At 35.3% G+C, this 16743-nt stretch overlaps 3 protein-coding genes across 3 annotated transcripts; 2 read left to right on the top strand and 1 right to left on the bottom strand.

Moving 5' to 3' along the window:
* The first annotated feature begins 504 nt into the window (after positions 1-504).
* On the top strand, positions 505-3196 carry LOC141840373 (putative serine/threonine-protein kinase PBL21). The gene is made up of 6 exons (XM_074728344.1): positions 505-645; positions 745-1049; positions 1149-1312; positions 1407-1596; positions 2151-2542; positions 2655-3196. The coding sequence occupies exons 2-6, from the start codon at positions 944-946 to the stop codon at positions 2940-2942; spliced, it is 1140 nt and encodes a 379-aa protein (XP_074584445.1). The 5' UTR covers positions 505-645; positions 745-943; the 3' UTR covers positions 2943-3196.
* Positions 3197-3875: 679 nt separating this feature from the next.
* LOC141840372 (protein EARLY STARVATION 1, chloroplastic-like) lies at positions 3876-12631 on the bottom strand. Its single transcript, XM_074728343.1, has 11 exons — positions 12366-12631; positions 10616-10704; positions 10222-10415; positions 9128-9167; positions 7528-7609; positions 6231-6308; positions 6007-6132; positions 5400-5521; positions 4722-4761; positions 4175-4249; positions 3876-4029 (listed from the first exon to the last, which is right to left on the bottom strand). The coding sequence occupies exons 1-11, from the start codon at positions 12629-12631 to the stop codon at positions 3876-3878; spliced, it is 1266 nt and encodes a 421-aa protein (XP_074584444.1).
* A 2869-nt stretch (positions 12632-15500) lies between these two features.
* LOC141837283 (putative CCR4-associated factor 1 homolog 11) lies at positions 15501-16487 on the top strand. Its single transcript, XM_074724714.1, has one exon. The coding sequence runs from the start codon at positions 15501-15503 to the stop codon at positions 16485-16487; it is 987 nt and encodes a 328-aa protein (XP_074580815.1).
* Positions 16488-16743: the final 256 nt, after the last annotated feature.

Genomic DNA, 16743 nt, shown 5'->3' with positions numbered 1-16743 from the left:
ATAAAGATTCATATTTATTCTATCAAATCTTATTTTTCTTGTATTATAAAGATTATGTTTTCTTTATTTAATTAAATTTTTATCAAATCAAATATCGAACTTACTTATGAAAGATTCTTTATTATTTTTGGAGAAATTATGAATTGGACATTGGATCACGGCCCATTAAGAGAGGATATTCTATCAAATCTTATTTTTCTTGTATTATAAAGATTATGTTTTCTTTATTTGCATCTCTTTTTTTTAAAAAAAAATGACGTCGAATTTAATTTATTTGAGTGTGATTTAATTATTTTAGGTAGAAGAAGAAAGAATGGAGTTGTTTTGATGGGAATCGGAAAAGAAGAACGAAATTGGATACGATTCCCTTAAAAAAAGGGCAAAATAAATAAATAAACAAACAAATAAATAAATTCCAAAAAAAGAAGCGCTTGATTTCATGCATTTCGTTCTGCACATCTCGCTTCGCCGCCTCTGCTCCTCCTGCGCCGGCGAGTGGAACGGCGGCGAGGAAGAAGACGACAAAAGGAGCGGACGAGTGTGGCAGTCGTCTCCTTTGCCGTCTTGTCAGCGACTCCGCCGCTTTCCTCTCTCTCTCCCCTCCTTTCTCGGGATCCCTGCTCTGCTTCGTTGCCCTTGTCATTGGTGCGTTTTACGGTTTCCCTTGCTTCCCGAAGTGGGATTTCTCACGGATCGCAGATATTGTCGTGTTGTTGCTAATTATTACTTGGTCTCTGTTTGAAGGCGTTCCTAGTTAAGAAAACCCGGCATTTTGTTCGTGACAGCGGAAGGGTGAGGCGAGGGAAGGGGGAAGCGAGATCGATGAGGTTTCTTCTTTCCCTCGCGTTGGAGGGCAATGTAGGTGCTTTGCTGGATACATTCTTTTTTGCTTTTCGATCGTATTAGCGCCGATCCAGGCTAGGGATTTAGAACTTTGGCGTAGATGGGTTGCTTCCCTTGTTTACATCATCGCAAGAGGGAGTCCAACTCCCGGATAGAAAACAGAGACGGCGCCCAATCCACCTCAGGATTCCGTGGCGATTCCTCGGGTATGTATCCGGACTGCAATCTGCATTGTGATTGCGTGTAGTATGAATGCATTTCCTATGAATCTCTTACTGAAATATAGCTCCTCTGTGTGGGATCAGTGATCGGGAACAAGGCGTCATCACTAGGCGAGAAGAAGAGCAACTCCGCGCACAGCTTCACTTTCCGGCATCTCGCGATCGCCACGCAGAACTTCAAGGAAGCTAATTTGATCGGAGAAGGGGGTTTCGGAAGAGTTTACAAAGGACTGCTGGATTCCAGCCAGGCAACCCTCTTTCTTCCTACTTTTCGCTTTCCTTCTGCATCTGTCAAAGCAGAATCCATTGTTGACGGGGAAAAAGACCTTTTTGCACGAGCAGGAGGTGGCTATCAAGCAGCTAAAGCGCGATGGGCTTCAAGGGAACAAAGAATTCCTGGTCGAGGTTCTCATGCTGGTTGTTCTTCGGCATCCCAACCTCGTTAGCTTGATCGGGTACTGCGCTGACGGCGATGAAAGGCTCTTGGTCTACGAGTACATGCCGAAAGGCAGCTTGGCAGATCACCTGTTTGGTAAGCGTCCCGTACCTTGTTCTGTATTTTGTCTGTAGGATCTGACGTGAATTTTACATTAACTGGTTCGTTGGATCAGTTACTACTCATTGTTCACATGTTATGATTTCCTTTCCTCTACGTGTGTCAATTCATTGTTCATTCTTGAACAGTGCTTGTCTGTACCTACCTTATTTATTACTTTATTTCGAGTTCCAACTGCTTTATTGCTTGGCATATGAAGAACATCACTACAATATTTAATCAGATGATCAGAAATGGCAACTTGCTTTGAGGATTATGGGCAAGGATGTAGAAACCGATCGACTATCAGACAATTGAATCACAATGCAAATTTCACAAAAGAAGGATAGCTATATGATCCTTATACAATAATCATCATGAAACTACTCCAGTAGATAATTGGGTTTTCATTAGAATAACTTGTAGGCATACAGTTGGGTTATAGTCCAGTTATACATATGACATAGGAAGGATGTTCCTGTTAGGCAATTTAAGTGCTTTTTCTAAGGATGTTGTTTGTGTGTTTTATGATTTGCTTTGTTAAATCTCAGATCCTCTCCCTGATAAGCTACCCCTTGATTGGAACACACGAATAAAGATCGCGGTAGGAGTTGCCAAAGGGTTGACTTATTTACATGAAGTCGCAAATCCACCTGTTATTTACCGAGATATGAAAGCTGCAAATGTGCTATTAGATATCGACTTCAACCCAAAACTCTCTGATTTTGGACTTGCAAGAGTTGGACCTGTTGGTGACCACACGCACGTTTCCACGAGGGTGATGGGAACGTATGGTTATTGTGCTCCTGATTATGCAATGAGTGGTAAACTGAGTCTCAAGTCTGATGTGTATAGCTTTGGTGTGCTTCTCTTGGAGCTGATTACTGGACGAAGAGTTTATGATGCTTTTAAACCTGTTCCAGAACAAAAACTCTTGATTTGGGTAAGTGCTTCTGGTTAGTTAATTTCTCATGTCAAATGTTCTTTAGATATTAAAGTACAGCATGTATAAATGGCATTTTATTGGTTTAATATTTTTTTGTTGTTTCTTTCAGTCGAGGCCTTTTCTCAGCGATAAAAGGAAGAACCACCAGTTGGCTGATCCCTTGCTTCAAGGTCGCTACCCGCTGAGGCCCTTTCAGCAGTTGATCGCCGTCATCTTAACGTGTCTACAAGAGCAGCCTCGTGTTCGACCAGTTATGGCTGATGTGGTCGTTGCTCTTGATTATGTGGCATCTCAGCCATATATCTCTGAGCCTGACCCCAAGAAGTTGATCTCCCCTCAACCATCATCACCGAGGGATTGCATTGCCAGAAGAGGCTTCAGTTTCGGGCGTATGTGATTAGTAATCCAGCACCAATATAGACTTCGAGTAGATAGTGGAAAGATCTCATGCGGCATGGTCACTAAACTGCATGCCTTTCGTAGTCTCAGTCACACTGATAATGATACGATACAACCATCATGTTTAGTTACCAGCTTATGTACTAGTCGACTAGTTTACGTATGATGGTGAATCAGGATGGTATAATTAAGTATAAGCAAGAGAGGTTTTAGATAAACAATCTGTAAGAAATCAGCATATTTTACACCAAAAGGAGCTGTGAGCAGCAACCGATGTGTTGGTTTGTGTTATTTTTTGTTGATTCTATGTGATTTCTTGATGACAATTGAAGCCAAGCTCCACTTAAAAATGATAAAGATTTCCTTCAATTCCATAGAGAGGAGTCACGGCCACAATTTTAAGTCTCACCAAGGAATCCCATCCTCTTCAATCTCCCCTCGAAATTGGAATCTGTCAAATGTCTTGAAGGTGAGGATCCATACTAGAGTAGCTGTCATGATATATGAAAGACAAATTGAAAGAATACATGCTCAAATGATTGCAGAGTAATTCTATCTATGGATAAGATCCTTCATATCCCTCACTTGGTCATTGGCATACGTTGACCATCCTTAGAGTTTTTCATTAATGTACAAATTACAAGGCACTTTGCGAGTAGGCAGCATTTGGATCATAAAAATTCCATGCTCATGCAACATTTGCTATCTTGAACCTACTTTATCAGGCAAAATTTGGAGTATTTGTTTCATTGATATCACAATAACAGGATCAAAGAAAAGAATCAAGCAAGCAAACACAAACACAAACACATACAATAATAATTAATGAAATAATGGACAGATGAATGAGACTTCAGAAACCAAGCCACATAATACTTCAGCTTAAAAAGCTAAGAACAGCAAAAAGTCAAGAGTGCCGACAAAAACCTAGTCACCGTGACCAGTTTTCATCTGGAGGAGTATCTTTGTCTGATGCATCAAATTCGACATTCGGAATTACACTTGGGTGCTTCTGATAAGGTTGAATTGATAACAATTGGGTGGAATCACCGACAACTTCTGCCCATCCATATTGAGGCATGGCCCTAGTAAAAGAGAGAAATGAATGACAAGAGAGGAAAGATCGAAAAGAAATTAGAGATGAAAAAAAGTAGAGAAAAGAAATTAGTTTATTTTCTCTCCCTTCATATCTCTCTAAAAAGAATATAAAGCAAAAAGTCACTATCTCACTCGTAATAGGTTTCTTCATCCACAATGATATCCCAGCTTTCTCCTGCAGTGCTTTTTCCATACTTGTGTACTTTCCTGAATCAAAATAATGTAAAAAAATAAATAAATCATTTGAGTTGCTTGAGATAGCAAAGTCCAAGACTGAAAGAAAGTAGATAAATGTAGGGCAAAATGGATCATGGCTATTTTAGGTAGTTTTTAGAATGAATAGCAATCACACTTGATTAAGCAGGCAATCAGAGGCTTGGTGATTCAAAAGTTTTAGAACAAAGAAAATTTCTTAAAATTATGGATGCTAGTAGTCTAATGCAGGCATATTCAATGAAGATATTACACAGTATTATGAACTAAACCAAAACTATAATCTAGTCACAAAATTATAGGCCATCTAGTACAACCTAGGCCGGTCAACTCAAGATCGGAACTGCATGGTTTTTGATTGAGAAAAATTTATTGACATTTAGGCATTAGTTATTTATTTTCTCACACAAAAGATCCACATGTCTTTATGAAAAATAATTGAAAGGAATTAGATTGCAATCATTACCCATTTCCAAAATGCTCTTCCCCCCAGCTTCTTGACCAACCTACAAAATGAAACAAATGATTATGCAGGTTTTAAATGATATCAGGCAAATGAGAAAAAGAATACATGAAAACAAAAGGACAGAGAGTTAAGAAATAGGATCTCTACTAATTAATCCTACATAACCATTGTCTTCTTCAATTAAAAGTGAGGTGAGGCGTATGCAAGGGAAAGATATATTGCATAAAAAAAATCCAATTGTTTTGCAGATATTTCACATAATAAATTATATTATTGCAAAAATAGTGCTTGCAGATGCAGACTTATCTGAACTTTGTAGTGCAAATGAAACATAAAGGAGATGACAAAGGGCCAGCAAAAAATTATTCTTGAGACCTACCTTTGATGTTATTAAATACCCTTGTAACAAATCATTTCTACTGAATAACTCTTTTTCTTTTTACCGTTGCATATATACATTTTAATCATTCTTGTGATGAATATTACATGAGATATGATGATAAAAGACCTTTTAAACATATGCCTGATCCTGATATCATATGTATTGCATATAAGAGCTTATCCAAGTCCAAGCTACTATCATCTCAAATGCAATTGCTCAGCTGAACCAACATTCATCAATAACAGATGCCTCATCTATAAAACAATACCCAAATGAATAACAAATTTACAACTTACGTTCACCAGCAGGGGACACATGCCATGTTTCACCTTGCCGAGAACCTATCCCTTCAACAAATTTGTCTTCCCACTTATCCCCCCATCTGGTACCCATCTGTGTCTCTGCCCATTTGTCAGTCCTATAAATGACTAAGCATATAGTAAGCAATGTTAAGAATACTGACTATTAGAAGCAAGACCATTTCAGAAATCAATTCGTATTGAGAAAGATAAAGCACAGTATCTTAATATTGAACACTCACAGATCAATCTAGTGTGTGACATGTATCCTTTTTTATCAAGAGAAGAGCAGATGATAAATGAGAAGATTTTGCATGCCTGATCTAACAAAATATAAACGGACAAATTGATTAATACCTACAGTAGAAGTTATCTTGAGGATAATTCAGTTGGGAAGATGCCATTTGCATCAAATGTAACCAATTTGTGAGATGGCAACATAAACATCATTAACATAATAACTAATAATTTCATCTCATATTAGCCAGTGTAATAAGAGAAATTGTTATTGCAATGAGCAGAAATAATTTATAAAAAAGAAAACATGCCAAATATTGGTAAATTATCAAAGACATTAATTTAATGCAGATGTGAGTAGTCAAACCATTTAAGTACGAATCCTCTCCCATCATAATGTTCTCCCCACTTCTCCCACCAGGATTGCTCATTTAGCCTTCCGTATTTATGAGCTCCTTTTTCTGTCCAACCTTTTGCATCATACTTTTCCCACCTAGAAATAATGTAATATCCAGCGGGCTAACTAGATCAAATAACAGAAAAGGCTAATTAGGAAAAAGTAAACATCATAGGCAATCACACACTTCTCACCATTTCTCATACCATCCAGCATTTTCTATGCCTGATTTTGCTTGCTTTTGTGCGCTCCTTTCTATCCTTGCAAGATTACTACAAAACAAAATAGGTTCATCATTACTTTATATTCCAGATAACAGAAAAAAAGATGCAAATAAAAATTGTTTTTTTTGTAAAAAATAGTGCAGAAAATCGTTCTTGAACATTCTACACAATACAACAAGGTTCTTCCAAAAACAATAATTCAAGTAATTCTGTATATTCTAAATAAAAAGATTTGGAGAACAAATGCATTGACCAAATTGTGTTAGCAGACTAAGCACAAGTTATTCACATCCTATTCATGTTTAAAGCCCCATTAAGTAGTTATTGCTTTATAAATTTTTAAAAAATAGAAAACCTAGTTAATAAATTAAATGAAAACGTATATGCAGAGGCCTCACAGAATGATATATGCTTAAAGATACTAACATTGTACATTTTATGCATAATAGGTATTTACTACAATAAAATCCCATTTTCTCCTAATCAATTGTTATTCTACAATGATATCATCTATTGTCCTCACAAAAGATTAATATTTTCCATTATGTTCTACTGATTTACTTTTTTTTGGTCCAATAAGTTCGATGGTTGCACCGGCAACCACTCTAAGTAGGTTGAAGTGTATTATATACAGGTCAAATTGGAAATAAATTTTAAAACGTCTCCCTTGGTATTCTAGTTAGCTGACTCTGAAAAAACTCAGTGATTCATCACAATGATTAGATGAGAAGGGTGGGGAATGTAAATAGGAGAATTTTTTTTGTTATATTGAAACTATAACACACTGAGCCCTTATGAACCTAAGGAAATTAAAATAATAAGGTAATTATAGTTTACCTATGTGAAACATCACATCTTCACACTTGTCCTTGCTCGAGTATTAAAACTTTGTGTCATTTTGTCCACCTTAACGGCACTTCATCATTTTACTATTTTTATTACCCAATCATGAAACCTCACTTGCAAATCATGTTCATTCACAAATGACTATCTTAGCCAAAGCTACCGTGCATGGGACTGATAATGAGATTGATTTAGGGTAGAATTACTGCAGTAATAAGATTGATTTAGTTCACGCGCTTGAGCCTGATCCATCCTTAACCATTTTTTAAGAATTTGTACTCAAGTAATATGTTAGAAAACTTATGTGCTAGAACCATGTTTGCAAATTTAACTAGCGACAACATTGTCCTTGCAATTAAACTAAAACTTAAGAATGAAATATTTCTTTATTGTTGAACTATGTTATGGACAAAGACCTGATTACCTCCACTCATCCTGATAAAGAATTTCTTTCCATGTTTCCCACCAAGAATCTCCTTTGTCATTTTCTCCAGATTTTTCTGCACCTTTAGAATGTGATAGCAAAAAATAAAACAAACAAACATGTGAACAAGGGCATGAAATGACCAAACATAAATTAGGTTAAATAATTCAATAATGAAGAATAAGCACATCATATTTTTAAACACATGACTTCTTGTACAAACAGCAATGATCGGCCGAGTTAAAGTTCACAAAAACTAGAAGCATGGGAATATATTAAATAAATCTATCTATAAATTCCCTCAAGTGATAATTTAATAGCATAGCAATTTTAAACAATACGCAAGAACTTTGAGCAGAGTAAAAAAATGTTAATCTCAGTAATATGCTAATTAAACATATGAATTTCAACTACTTATATGAATTAAATATCAACTTAAATGGATTGTTGTGTATGAACCTATAAGTAGAAAATAAATATTTAGCAAAAGATAAAGTCACAGTCCTATCGATATTATCATTTCAAAATGTCACATCATAATATGTTATCTGAAATACTTTATGTCCCATTGACAAATTTGACAGTGTTGCATACAAATGGAAAATTCTCTCAACAGACAGTGTCAAAAAGTATCCAATACATGTGCATATTTTATTTTACGGTTCTTGTGCTGCATACTTGCCAATCCATAAAGTTTTGATACAATCTGAAATTTTCTCAACAAGCATCGAATGTCTTTTTTGTGTCTAAGTGGATTATTAGGAAGTTATACGATAGTATAATAATCTTCTAAGTAGTAAGACACAGATACCACATCAGATAATTTGACATTTCGAAGTAGCAAAAACTCATCTACCCCAAAACATAACCAGACTATCAAACTAAAGTAAGGGAACGACATTGGTGTTCTTTTTGTTCATTTCAAGGGCATTTTCCCACAGTTTCCAACCAAAACATAACCAGACAAACAACCTAAAGTAAGGGAACAACATTGGTGATTTTTTGGGGGTTCATTTCAAGGACCTTGTCCCACAGTTTCCAATTAAACTAGGATCCTACTAGTTAAAGGAACTGATGCTGACATTGATATTTTCTTCAGCATTTAGCAACTGCTTTACTGATGACATTCTCCATTTTTCAAATTAAAGTCATAATATTTTTCTGCCATAAAAAAGAAACTGATTCTGTAGCCATGCCTAAAGGGAGGAATTCTATTCCAGAGAATATCAAAAAACTACAAAGATTAATCTGTCTATAAATCCAAGCCCTAGAGAAGATACAGCAGGCTTTGCTTGATGTTACAAAATAGCAGCAGCTCACTTGCAGATGCATGAACAAATTCCACTAGCAGTAAAGTCAACTTTTGCTTACCAGAAAAAGTATTTTGCATTTGAACCAAGAAGAAAGTAGCTACGGATAGAAAAAATCAAAGCAGAAAAGAAACATTTAATATAAGCATCAGTAAGAGTTGGGATTTTCCAGTAAGATATAAATATTTTCAGCGATGTAAAAGAGTTAAGTAAACTAATTACTTATTGATTACAATAAATGCAACTACCATACAAAGAGAACTTAAATTAGAAAAAATATTTATTTTTACCTAGCTCTTTATATCCAGTCCAATCACTCTTCTCCCACCACTGCCAAAGAGACCAAGAAAACAAGTAGATCCATTTGTCAAAGTTGAAAGACATGGATATAGGCTTTGAAGACATTACACAGAACAAATAGTAAAAAAATGCTACATGGAAAGTGCTAGATTTTGTATGTAAATATATTCTTGATTATAATAGGAAATATTTTAAGTTAACATACGCATTTTACAAAAGACAAAACAAGGACAGATAAAAAAAGCTTGTCAAATCAAACTACTGCCAAACTGATTGAGAAATTGCGTACCACAAAATATATTCAGCATTCATGATTAAGTTTGTAGCATCATTTTGCTATTTGAACTCTTAAAATCTCTGAGATTCATATGAAAAACACTGCAATATTCTAATAGCAAGCATCAAGAAAGGTGTAGTAGGAATATTTATCTTTCCAATGAGCAATGGGCCAAACTTTTGAAACAAACGCTAATTCAACCTTGGAAAAGTACAGAACTAGCTTATGATGAAGTTTCAGTTAGATAATAGCCATAAAAAACAATATTCAAGCCATAAAAAAAGAATAGTAGCCTTGGAAAAGAACAATAGCCATAAAAAAAAGGTGACCCAGTTCACAGTTAGATAATCATCTTCTAGCTGGGCTATCTCATATTCTAATATTTCAGTTCACTCATAATTCCAAGAATGAAAAAAAGTACATGTAAGTATTTGAAACAAGAAATATTTTTATAAGAGGAGCATTCGAGCAGAGTAAAATATTTGACTAAAAACTGGTCCCAAATATGGTAACGAAACAAGTCTGAAAACCAAACTTGATTATTAGCAGTGAAGACTGAAACGGTTAAATGATTCTTGTTTTCTTTTTCCTTAAGGTGCACACTTTATTATTTTGAAAATGAAAAACTAATTGTTCCTGCAAAAATACATCATCACACTAACACTCAATTATCAATAGTTGATGATAATTGAATTCCAAGTAAAAAAATGAACACACAACAAAAGAAAACTACTAGTTAATTATTTTCAATTTATTGAAATGTACACAATATATAACACACATAAAACTAAAAAATAAAAAACTTACCATTTCTTTCCATACTGATTTTCCATCTGGTGATTTACCTCCCATCTTAGCCCAACGACACTTGAATCCATTTTCTCCTAGCTCTTCACCACTATCCCGATACCATGTACTCCCATCTTCATTTTGGCCAGACTCACTAACCTTTTCATCAAGTAAGTTGATGCCCCAATCCTTCTCACTAGCAATGCCAATATCTATATGGAAGATGTCAATGAAACAAATCAATTTACTCCTATCACTAAAGGTCCCAATAGTAAACTCATCTATAATACACATAATTCATTGAAACAATGACAATGTTGCTAGTTATGCAAAAATGCCCCTTGTTGTAAACACTTAACAGAGTTGAGTTATTTAATATTACTAAACTGTAACTGTTAGTGCTAGAACAAACCTCTTTGTGGTGGAGTATCACGAGATTCAGGAGGAGAATTCTTAGGGCAGCAACGAGAAGAGAAATCTTGTTTAGAGAGCTTTTTGGGGCTGCGATAAGAGATTCAATAGATCCAACAAAAATTTAGTGAAAAGTATAACTTGTAATTAACAAATATAAAAATTTCACACTTGATAAATAACAGCTTCACATAGTATAAAAACTCTAGGCAACAATGTGGGGTAATACTTTCATACAGACCATGGTTCAAGATTGATTTTAGGAATTAAAGCAAGAAAACCTTGAGAGAAAAATCACTGGATAACAACTCAAGTGATGAAGAAGAAGGTTCACTTGGGATGATGACAATGAATTCCAAATTTGGGTATTTACTAACAATATAAATGCTACATATAAGCTCAAAATGTACATTAAAAGCAGTAACGTATTTTTCCCCCCAATTTAACATTGTTTCATTAGATAGCACTAACATTTTTTAGGTGCTTCTTAAACTATTTTGAAGATTTTATTCCGATCTTTATCCATTAAAAAAGGGCAGCCTGGTGCATGAAGCTCCCGTCAATGCGAGGTCCTGAGGAAGGGTCTATTGTACGCAACCTTACCCTGTTTTGCAAGAGGTTGTTTCCGAGACTCGAATCCGTGAACTCTAGATCACACAGCAGCAACTTTACCATTGCATCAAGGCTCCCCTTCTTCCGATCTTCATTCATTATAAGTGGAATTTTAGTAGAGAGACAGATATCAAAGGCAGTAACACTATATGGTTCCCCTACAACAACATGATGGCTTCAATTCCTACTACAGTATGAGAACTCCAAGTGTTGAGCTTTTACAAGATTAAACAAGTTCTCAAAGGGCACCAACATGCATACAAATTGTGAAGGGAAAAGATTCAATTAAGCTTTTCCAAGATTTAACCAAGTATGCACAAAATCATATAGAATACACAGCGCGGTATGCTTCAAATTATGAATCATAGAAGATAAAATTTTAAACCCAACATTTCTATTTCTTTTCTTTTCTTTACTTTGGAACACACAACATTTTTTATTTAGTATAATAATCAAATATGGAAGACAAAAATGAGATGTTAAATAATTATGTAGTATCAAACTCATTTTCCAGAGAGAACATAGTTTCCATTAAGATGATAGATTGATAAGACTTTTTAACTATTATTAACTAGTTAGTTTCATACACTCCGGACCAAAATGGACTTATTCAAAACCTGCCAAATTGAATCCATTTGCCACTAATTTTCACTTAACAAATCTTTTCTCTTTGCTTGTTTTTCACAGATTACTTGAATAAATCTAAATGCAGTCCATAATCTCTGTAGAATAGCCAAGAGTACCAGTCTTGATCAGGCTAACAAAGAACATACTACTCAAGACAGGCTATCTAATGCAATCGAGGATATGAGAGCACCATTTCATGTGCACCCCATAGAGATGCTATTAAAGACCATAGCGCACAAGTAAACCTAGCTAAATCAAGAAATGCCTAAGCTCCCTAGGAACTTGCATTACTCTTCTAGTAAGAAGTGAAACTAACCGGAACAATAAGAACAAGCAATTCGCCCCTTTTTTCAATCCATACTGATACACTATACACGATCGTCACCGAATCTCGCGCATTTTGTAGAAATAGATCCGAATTTAAAAATAAAAAAAAGAAACCACAAGTTATTATAAGCATTGAGAAAATATTCCTTAAGACCCTCAAGTAAGCAACGGTGTGTTAAATGTACCTGGAGGAGGAGAAGAGGAGAGATGGTAATGCCTCCGTTCGAGATCTCCGAGCGCCACCGACAGCATTTCTCTTCGGATCGAGCCGCCACTCCTCCGCTTTCTCCGGCGGGAACCAGAAGCAACGCAGCCTTCCTGCTGATCCTCTTCCGGTCTGATAGCGACAAGGCGTCGACGGAAGCCGCAGCGGCGGCCATGGGCAAACCCTACAAATACGGAGATGGAAGGATGGCATTGGCACCGCGAAACTACTCGAGCTCGCGGTCATCTCTCTCTAAACAAACATCGCCCTTTTTAACCGTTTCTTTAAAGGTACAGAAAGTGAATATAAAATAGCATGTAAATCTCTCACACGCTTAACAAGGAACAAAATATACAGTGAAATCAATATTAGAGTGCATGATTACACTCAAAAGAGTTAAAAATATAATGATAAATTTAAAAAATTAATAAATTTTAATTAAAAATCAGTGATGATTTTAAATACAGCATAATCAATTCAGCTGGGAACTAATACACTCTTAGAAGTTTTATGAGTCTGACCGTGTGCTTAAATTATAATTTCATATGTAAAAATAGCATGTGGTAAGTTTATGAAATTTAGTAAAATTTTGGTAAGACTCATTATTAGATTTAAATTTATTATATTGACTTAATAACAATATCAATGTATTCCTCAAATTTTAAAATTTTAAAAACTGAATATTATATAATTATTAAAGAATTTTAATCAAAATTCATTATGAGCTTAGCCATATTAAAATCAACTCAAACTCATGGTTAATGGACTCTTAAGAATCTCCTAAGTCTAGCCTAAAATTCTAGATTTTGATATCTACACTACCCTAAGTAAATTTTGACCACACTTTTTTAATTGTTATACAGAAATACAGTAATATTGTTATTGAATGAATACGATATATTTAAGAGCAAGAGTGACTTTGTGTCAAAATTATAAAATTATCTAAATTTTAGAAAATTATAGTATGTCATTTAAGTTTTCTAAAATTAAAGTGTGAAGACATAATGAGACTCCTAAGAGTGTATTGTCCTGATTTGAGTTGAGTTTGATATTCCTAAGATCATTAATAAATTTTGATAAAACTCACTATGTAAAATGTCTAAATTTTAAAATTTTAGATATGGTTAAAATCAAGAGAGTTACAATAACACATTGGTACTATTATTTAGTGAATATAATATGCCTAAGTCTAACAATAACTTTGTGTTAAATTGTATAAAATTATTTAAATTTTAAAAACTCAAAGCATGTTATTTAAGCTGTGGAATTAAGGTTTGAGTGCATAATAAAACTTAAGAGATTCCTAAAAGTGCATCATTATTAGTTTAGATTGATTCTAATATTCTTAAGGTCAGTAGTGGGTTTTGACAAAAAATCACTTATAGTTGTGTAGTGTCTAAATTTTTAAATTTTAGACATAGTTAGAGTTAAGGAAGTCCTAGGAATACATTGATATTTTAATAGGTGAATATAATATACTTAAATTCAATATGAATTTGTGCCAAATTTAAAGTTGTATAAAGTTTAGGAACTCACAATAACCTATATAAGGTGTGAAATCAAGGATGAAGGGCATGATGAGACCAAAGGTTTGAGTTGATTCAAATGTGATTAAGAATATCAGTGAATATTTGTCAAAAGTCACTTATAGTTGTAGAATACCAAATTTTAAAATTTTGAACATAGTCAAAGTTAGAAGAGTCATATTAACGCATTGATGTTATTGTTGAATGAATATGATGTGCCTAAATTCAACAGTGAATTTGTGTCATATTTATATAAAGAGAAATGATATGCAGTATAAAAAAATCCAACAGTCCAACATGACACACTGCATGGCTGTGGGTCTCACTGCATGGATGTGGGACCCACTGCATGCAGTTGAGTGTGTCATGTTGGACTTTTTCATGATTTTATGTAAAAAGGTGGAATCCGTCATATCCACGACCATCTATAAGGAGATAAAAAATTTTAGAAACTCAAAACAACCTATCTAGGATGTGAAACAAAATTGGAGGGCATGATATGACTAAAGAGACTAGTAGAAATGCATTGATCTGATTTGGATGTGGCTAAAAGATATCAGTGGATTTTGACTAAAATTCAATGATAACCTTAAATTTATCATATTCGAATGTGGATATCCAAATCAAGATCGTTATATTTTAAAGATTTTTTAATATAATTATATCTTTCAATCTTAATTTCATCTTGTATTTAACTCTATGGTAAAAAAAAAGAGAGAGAAATAATATTTTTAAAATGTTGATTTATTTTTCAAGATTTTAAATATACTTTGTGTTTGAGCAGGCCGGATAAGCACATGTAAAAGGGAAAGATATTTTAAAAAAGAGGTGCATGATTTAATAAATATAAAATCATGATATATAATTTGAATATTAATAACAATTAGATACGAGGTTCCATAAAAATTATTAAATTTAAAAATATATATTAATTACAAAATATAAAAATAAATAAAAAATAGCTTTTATCATAATTTTCATAAATACCTATTAAATATTAGTTAACTATTTGTTATTATTAATTTTCATATTTATCTTTAATCTATTATAGATGTGAAAAATTAAACTAAATATGTATTCCTTTTGTATGTATGCCCATGTTAAGCACCTTAGGAATTTAAAAAATATATTTATTGCAGTAAAACTTGATTCATTTGTTATTTTAATAAAATTATTAAAACTAATTGCTTCCCTCGCCATTTTAGTAATGGATGCTTAATATTTATAACTTTTATTTTTTGTTTTTTGTAATTTTGTAATTAAATTTGGATATTTCTATTCATAATATCAAAATAATTATTAGAATTTTGAAATTCAAAATCCATTTACAGATCCGATTTAGGAATCCAACTCCAATTATAATTAGGAAACTAATTATAATTTAAAAAGAATTGACACAGTTAATCAGAAATAATTTTCCAAATAAACCGCCAATCATATTGTTACGTAAACTCCGGAACAATTAATAACGGATTCCAGTAGGAATGGAACTCAGAGGATCTCTATAAATAAGGCTTCGATAGCCACCGATCATCATCGCAGTTCTCAACTCTACCGCCGCCGGCTCGATTCTACACTCGGAGTTGGCGATGGGAGCCGTCGAAGTCTGGGAGCATAATCTACTGGAGCAGATGGAAACTATTGCCGTTCTTCGCCGCTCTTTCCCGATCGTTGCAATCGATACAGAGTTCTCCGGCTTCCTCCGAATCACCCCTCGCCGTGCTCCTGAGGAGGAGAGATACGGAGACCTGAAGTACAACGCGGACAATCTCCGCGTCATCCAGCTCGGGATCACTCTCTTCGACGCCTCCGGCAACCGGCCTCTGCCTCAACCCACATGGCAGATTAACTTCTCTGACTTCGACCCAGAGGTCGACCCCTGCTCGCCGGAGTCCATTCGCCTCCTGGAGAACAGCGGCATCGATATGCAAAGGCACCGGCGCGAGGGAGTTTCTTCTGTTCGCTGCGGCGCGCTGCTACGGGAGAAGCTGTTCGGCGGCGGCGCCGCCTGTTCGTTCGTGACATTCCATGGCGCGTACGATGTAGGGTATTTGATGAAAATGCTGACTGGCGGAAGGCCTCTGCCGGAGACGCTGCCGGAATTTATAACGACGGCGCGCGACATGTTCGGAGGAAGACTTTACGACGTCAAGTTCATGGCACGATTCTGCCATGGACTCCTCGGCGGACAGCTCGGTCTGATGAAGCTTGCGGATCTACTGGAGGTGGAGGCCGACGGCGTGGCTCACCAGGCTGGATTCGATAGTTTGGTCACCGGATTGACCTTCTACGAGATGCACAAGAGGTGGGCCGTCCAGGACCAGCGAGACTCCATGATTCTTTACGGTTTCGAGAGCACTTGTCATAAGATCAAGCACGGATCATCTCCTTTCAGTCCGAGGAGGTTCATCATGCCGCTGCCGATGATGCGCCATCCTTGTGCTTTTCCGTCTCAGTGCTTCGTCGGCGGCGGTTTTGATGGTGTTCCTCTTCTACCGCCGGCGACTCCACACATCAAATGGGTTCGGCCAGTTCCAGTTTACGGCTGTTTCCCCAACTTTGTTGCGTCCTTATAAATCTGGTTTTAGTTATCCTGCTGCTTGTTCTAGCTACTTGTTATTAGAATTCTGAGATACGTAATTGGCATCTGCCAAATAGAAGTCATATTTTAGATAAAATTTGAAAGATTGAGTCCTTTGATCTGTTTAACTTTGCATTTAATGATCAACTCACGTTGAATCTGAAATACTAACGCACTACAAATCTGAAACTCAGATTTAAAGAGAAAACCCGGTATATGAATCAACTGCGTTCTAAAATAATACGTGGAGG

The sequence above is a fragment of the Curcuma longa genome, chromosome 11 (genome assembly GCF_044706935.1).
Source record: "Curcuma longa cultivar G26 ecotype Majalengka, Jawa Barat chromosome 11, ITB_CL_G26_1.1, whole genome shotgun sequence".
Classification (NCBI taxonomy): domain Eukaryota; kingdom Viridiplantae; phylum Streptophyta; class Magnoliopsida; order Zingiberales; family Zingiberaceae; genus Curcuma; species Curcuma longa.
Note: the sequence above shows the minus strand (reverse complement) of the source record. Positions and strands in the feature narration are given on the sequence as shown.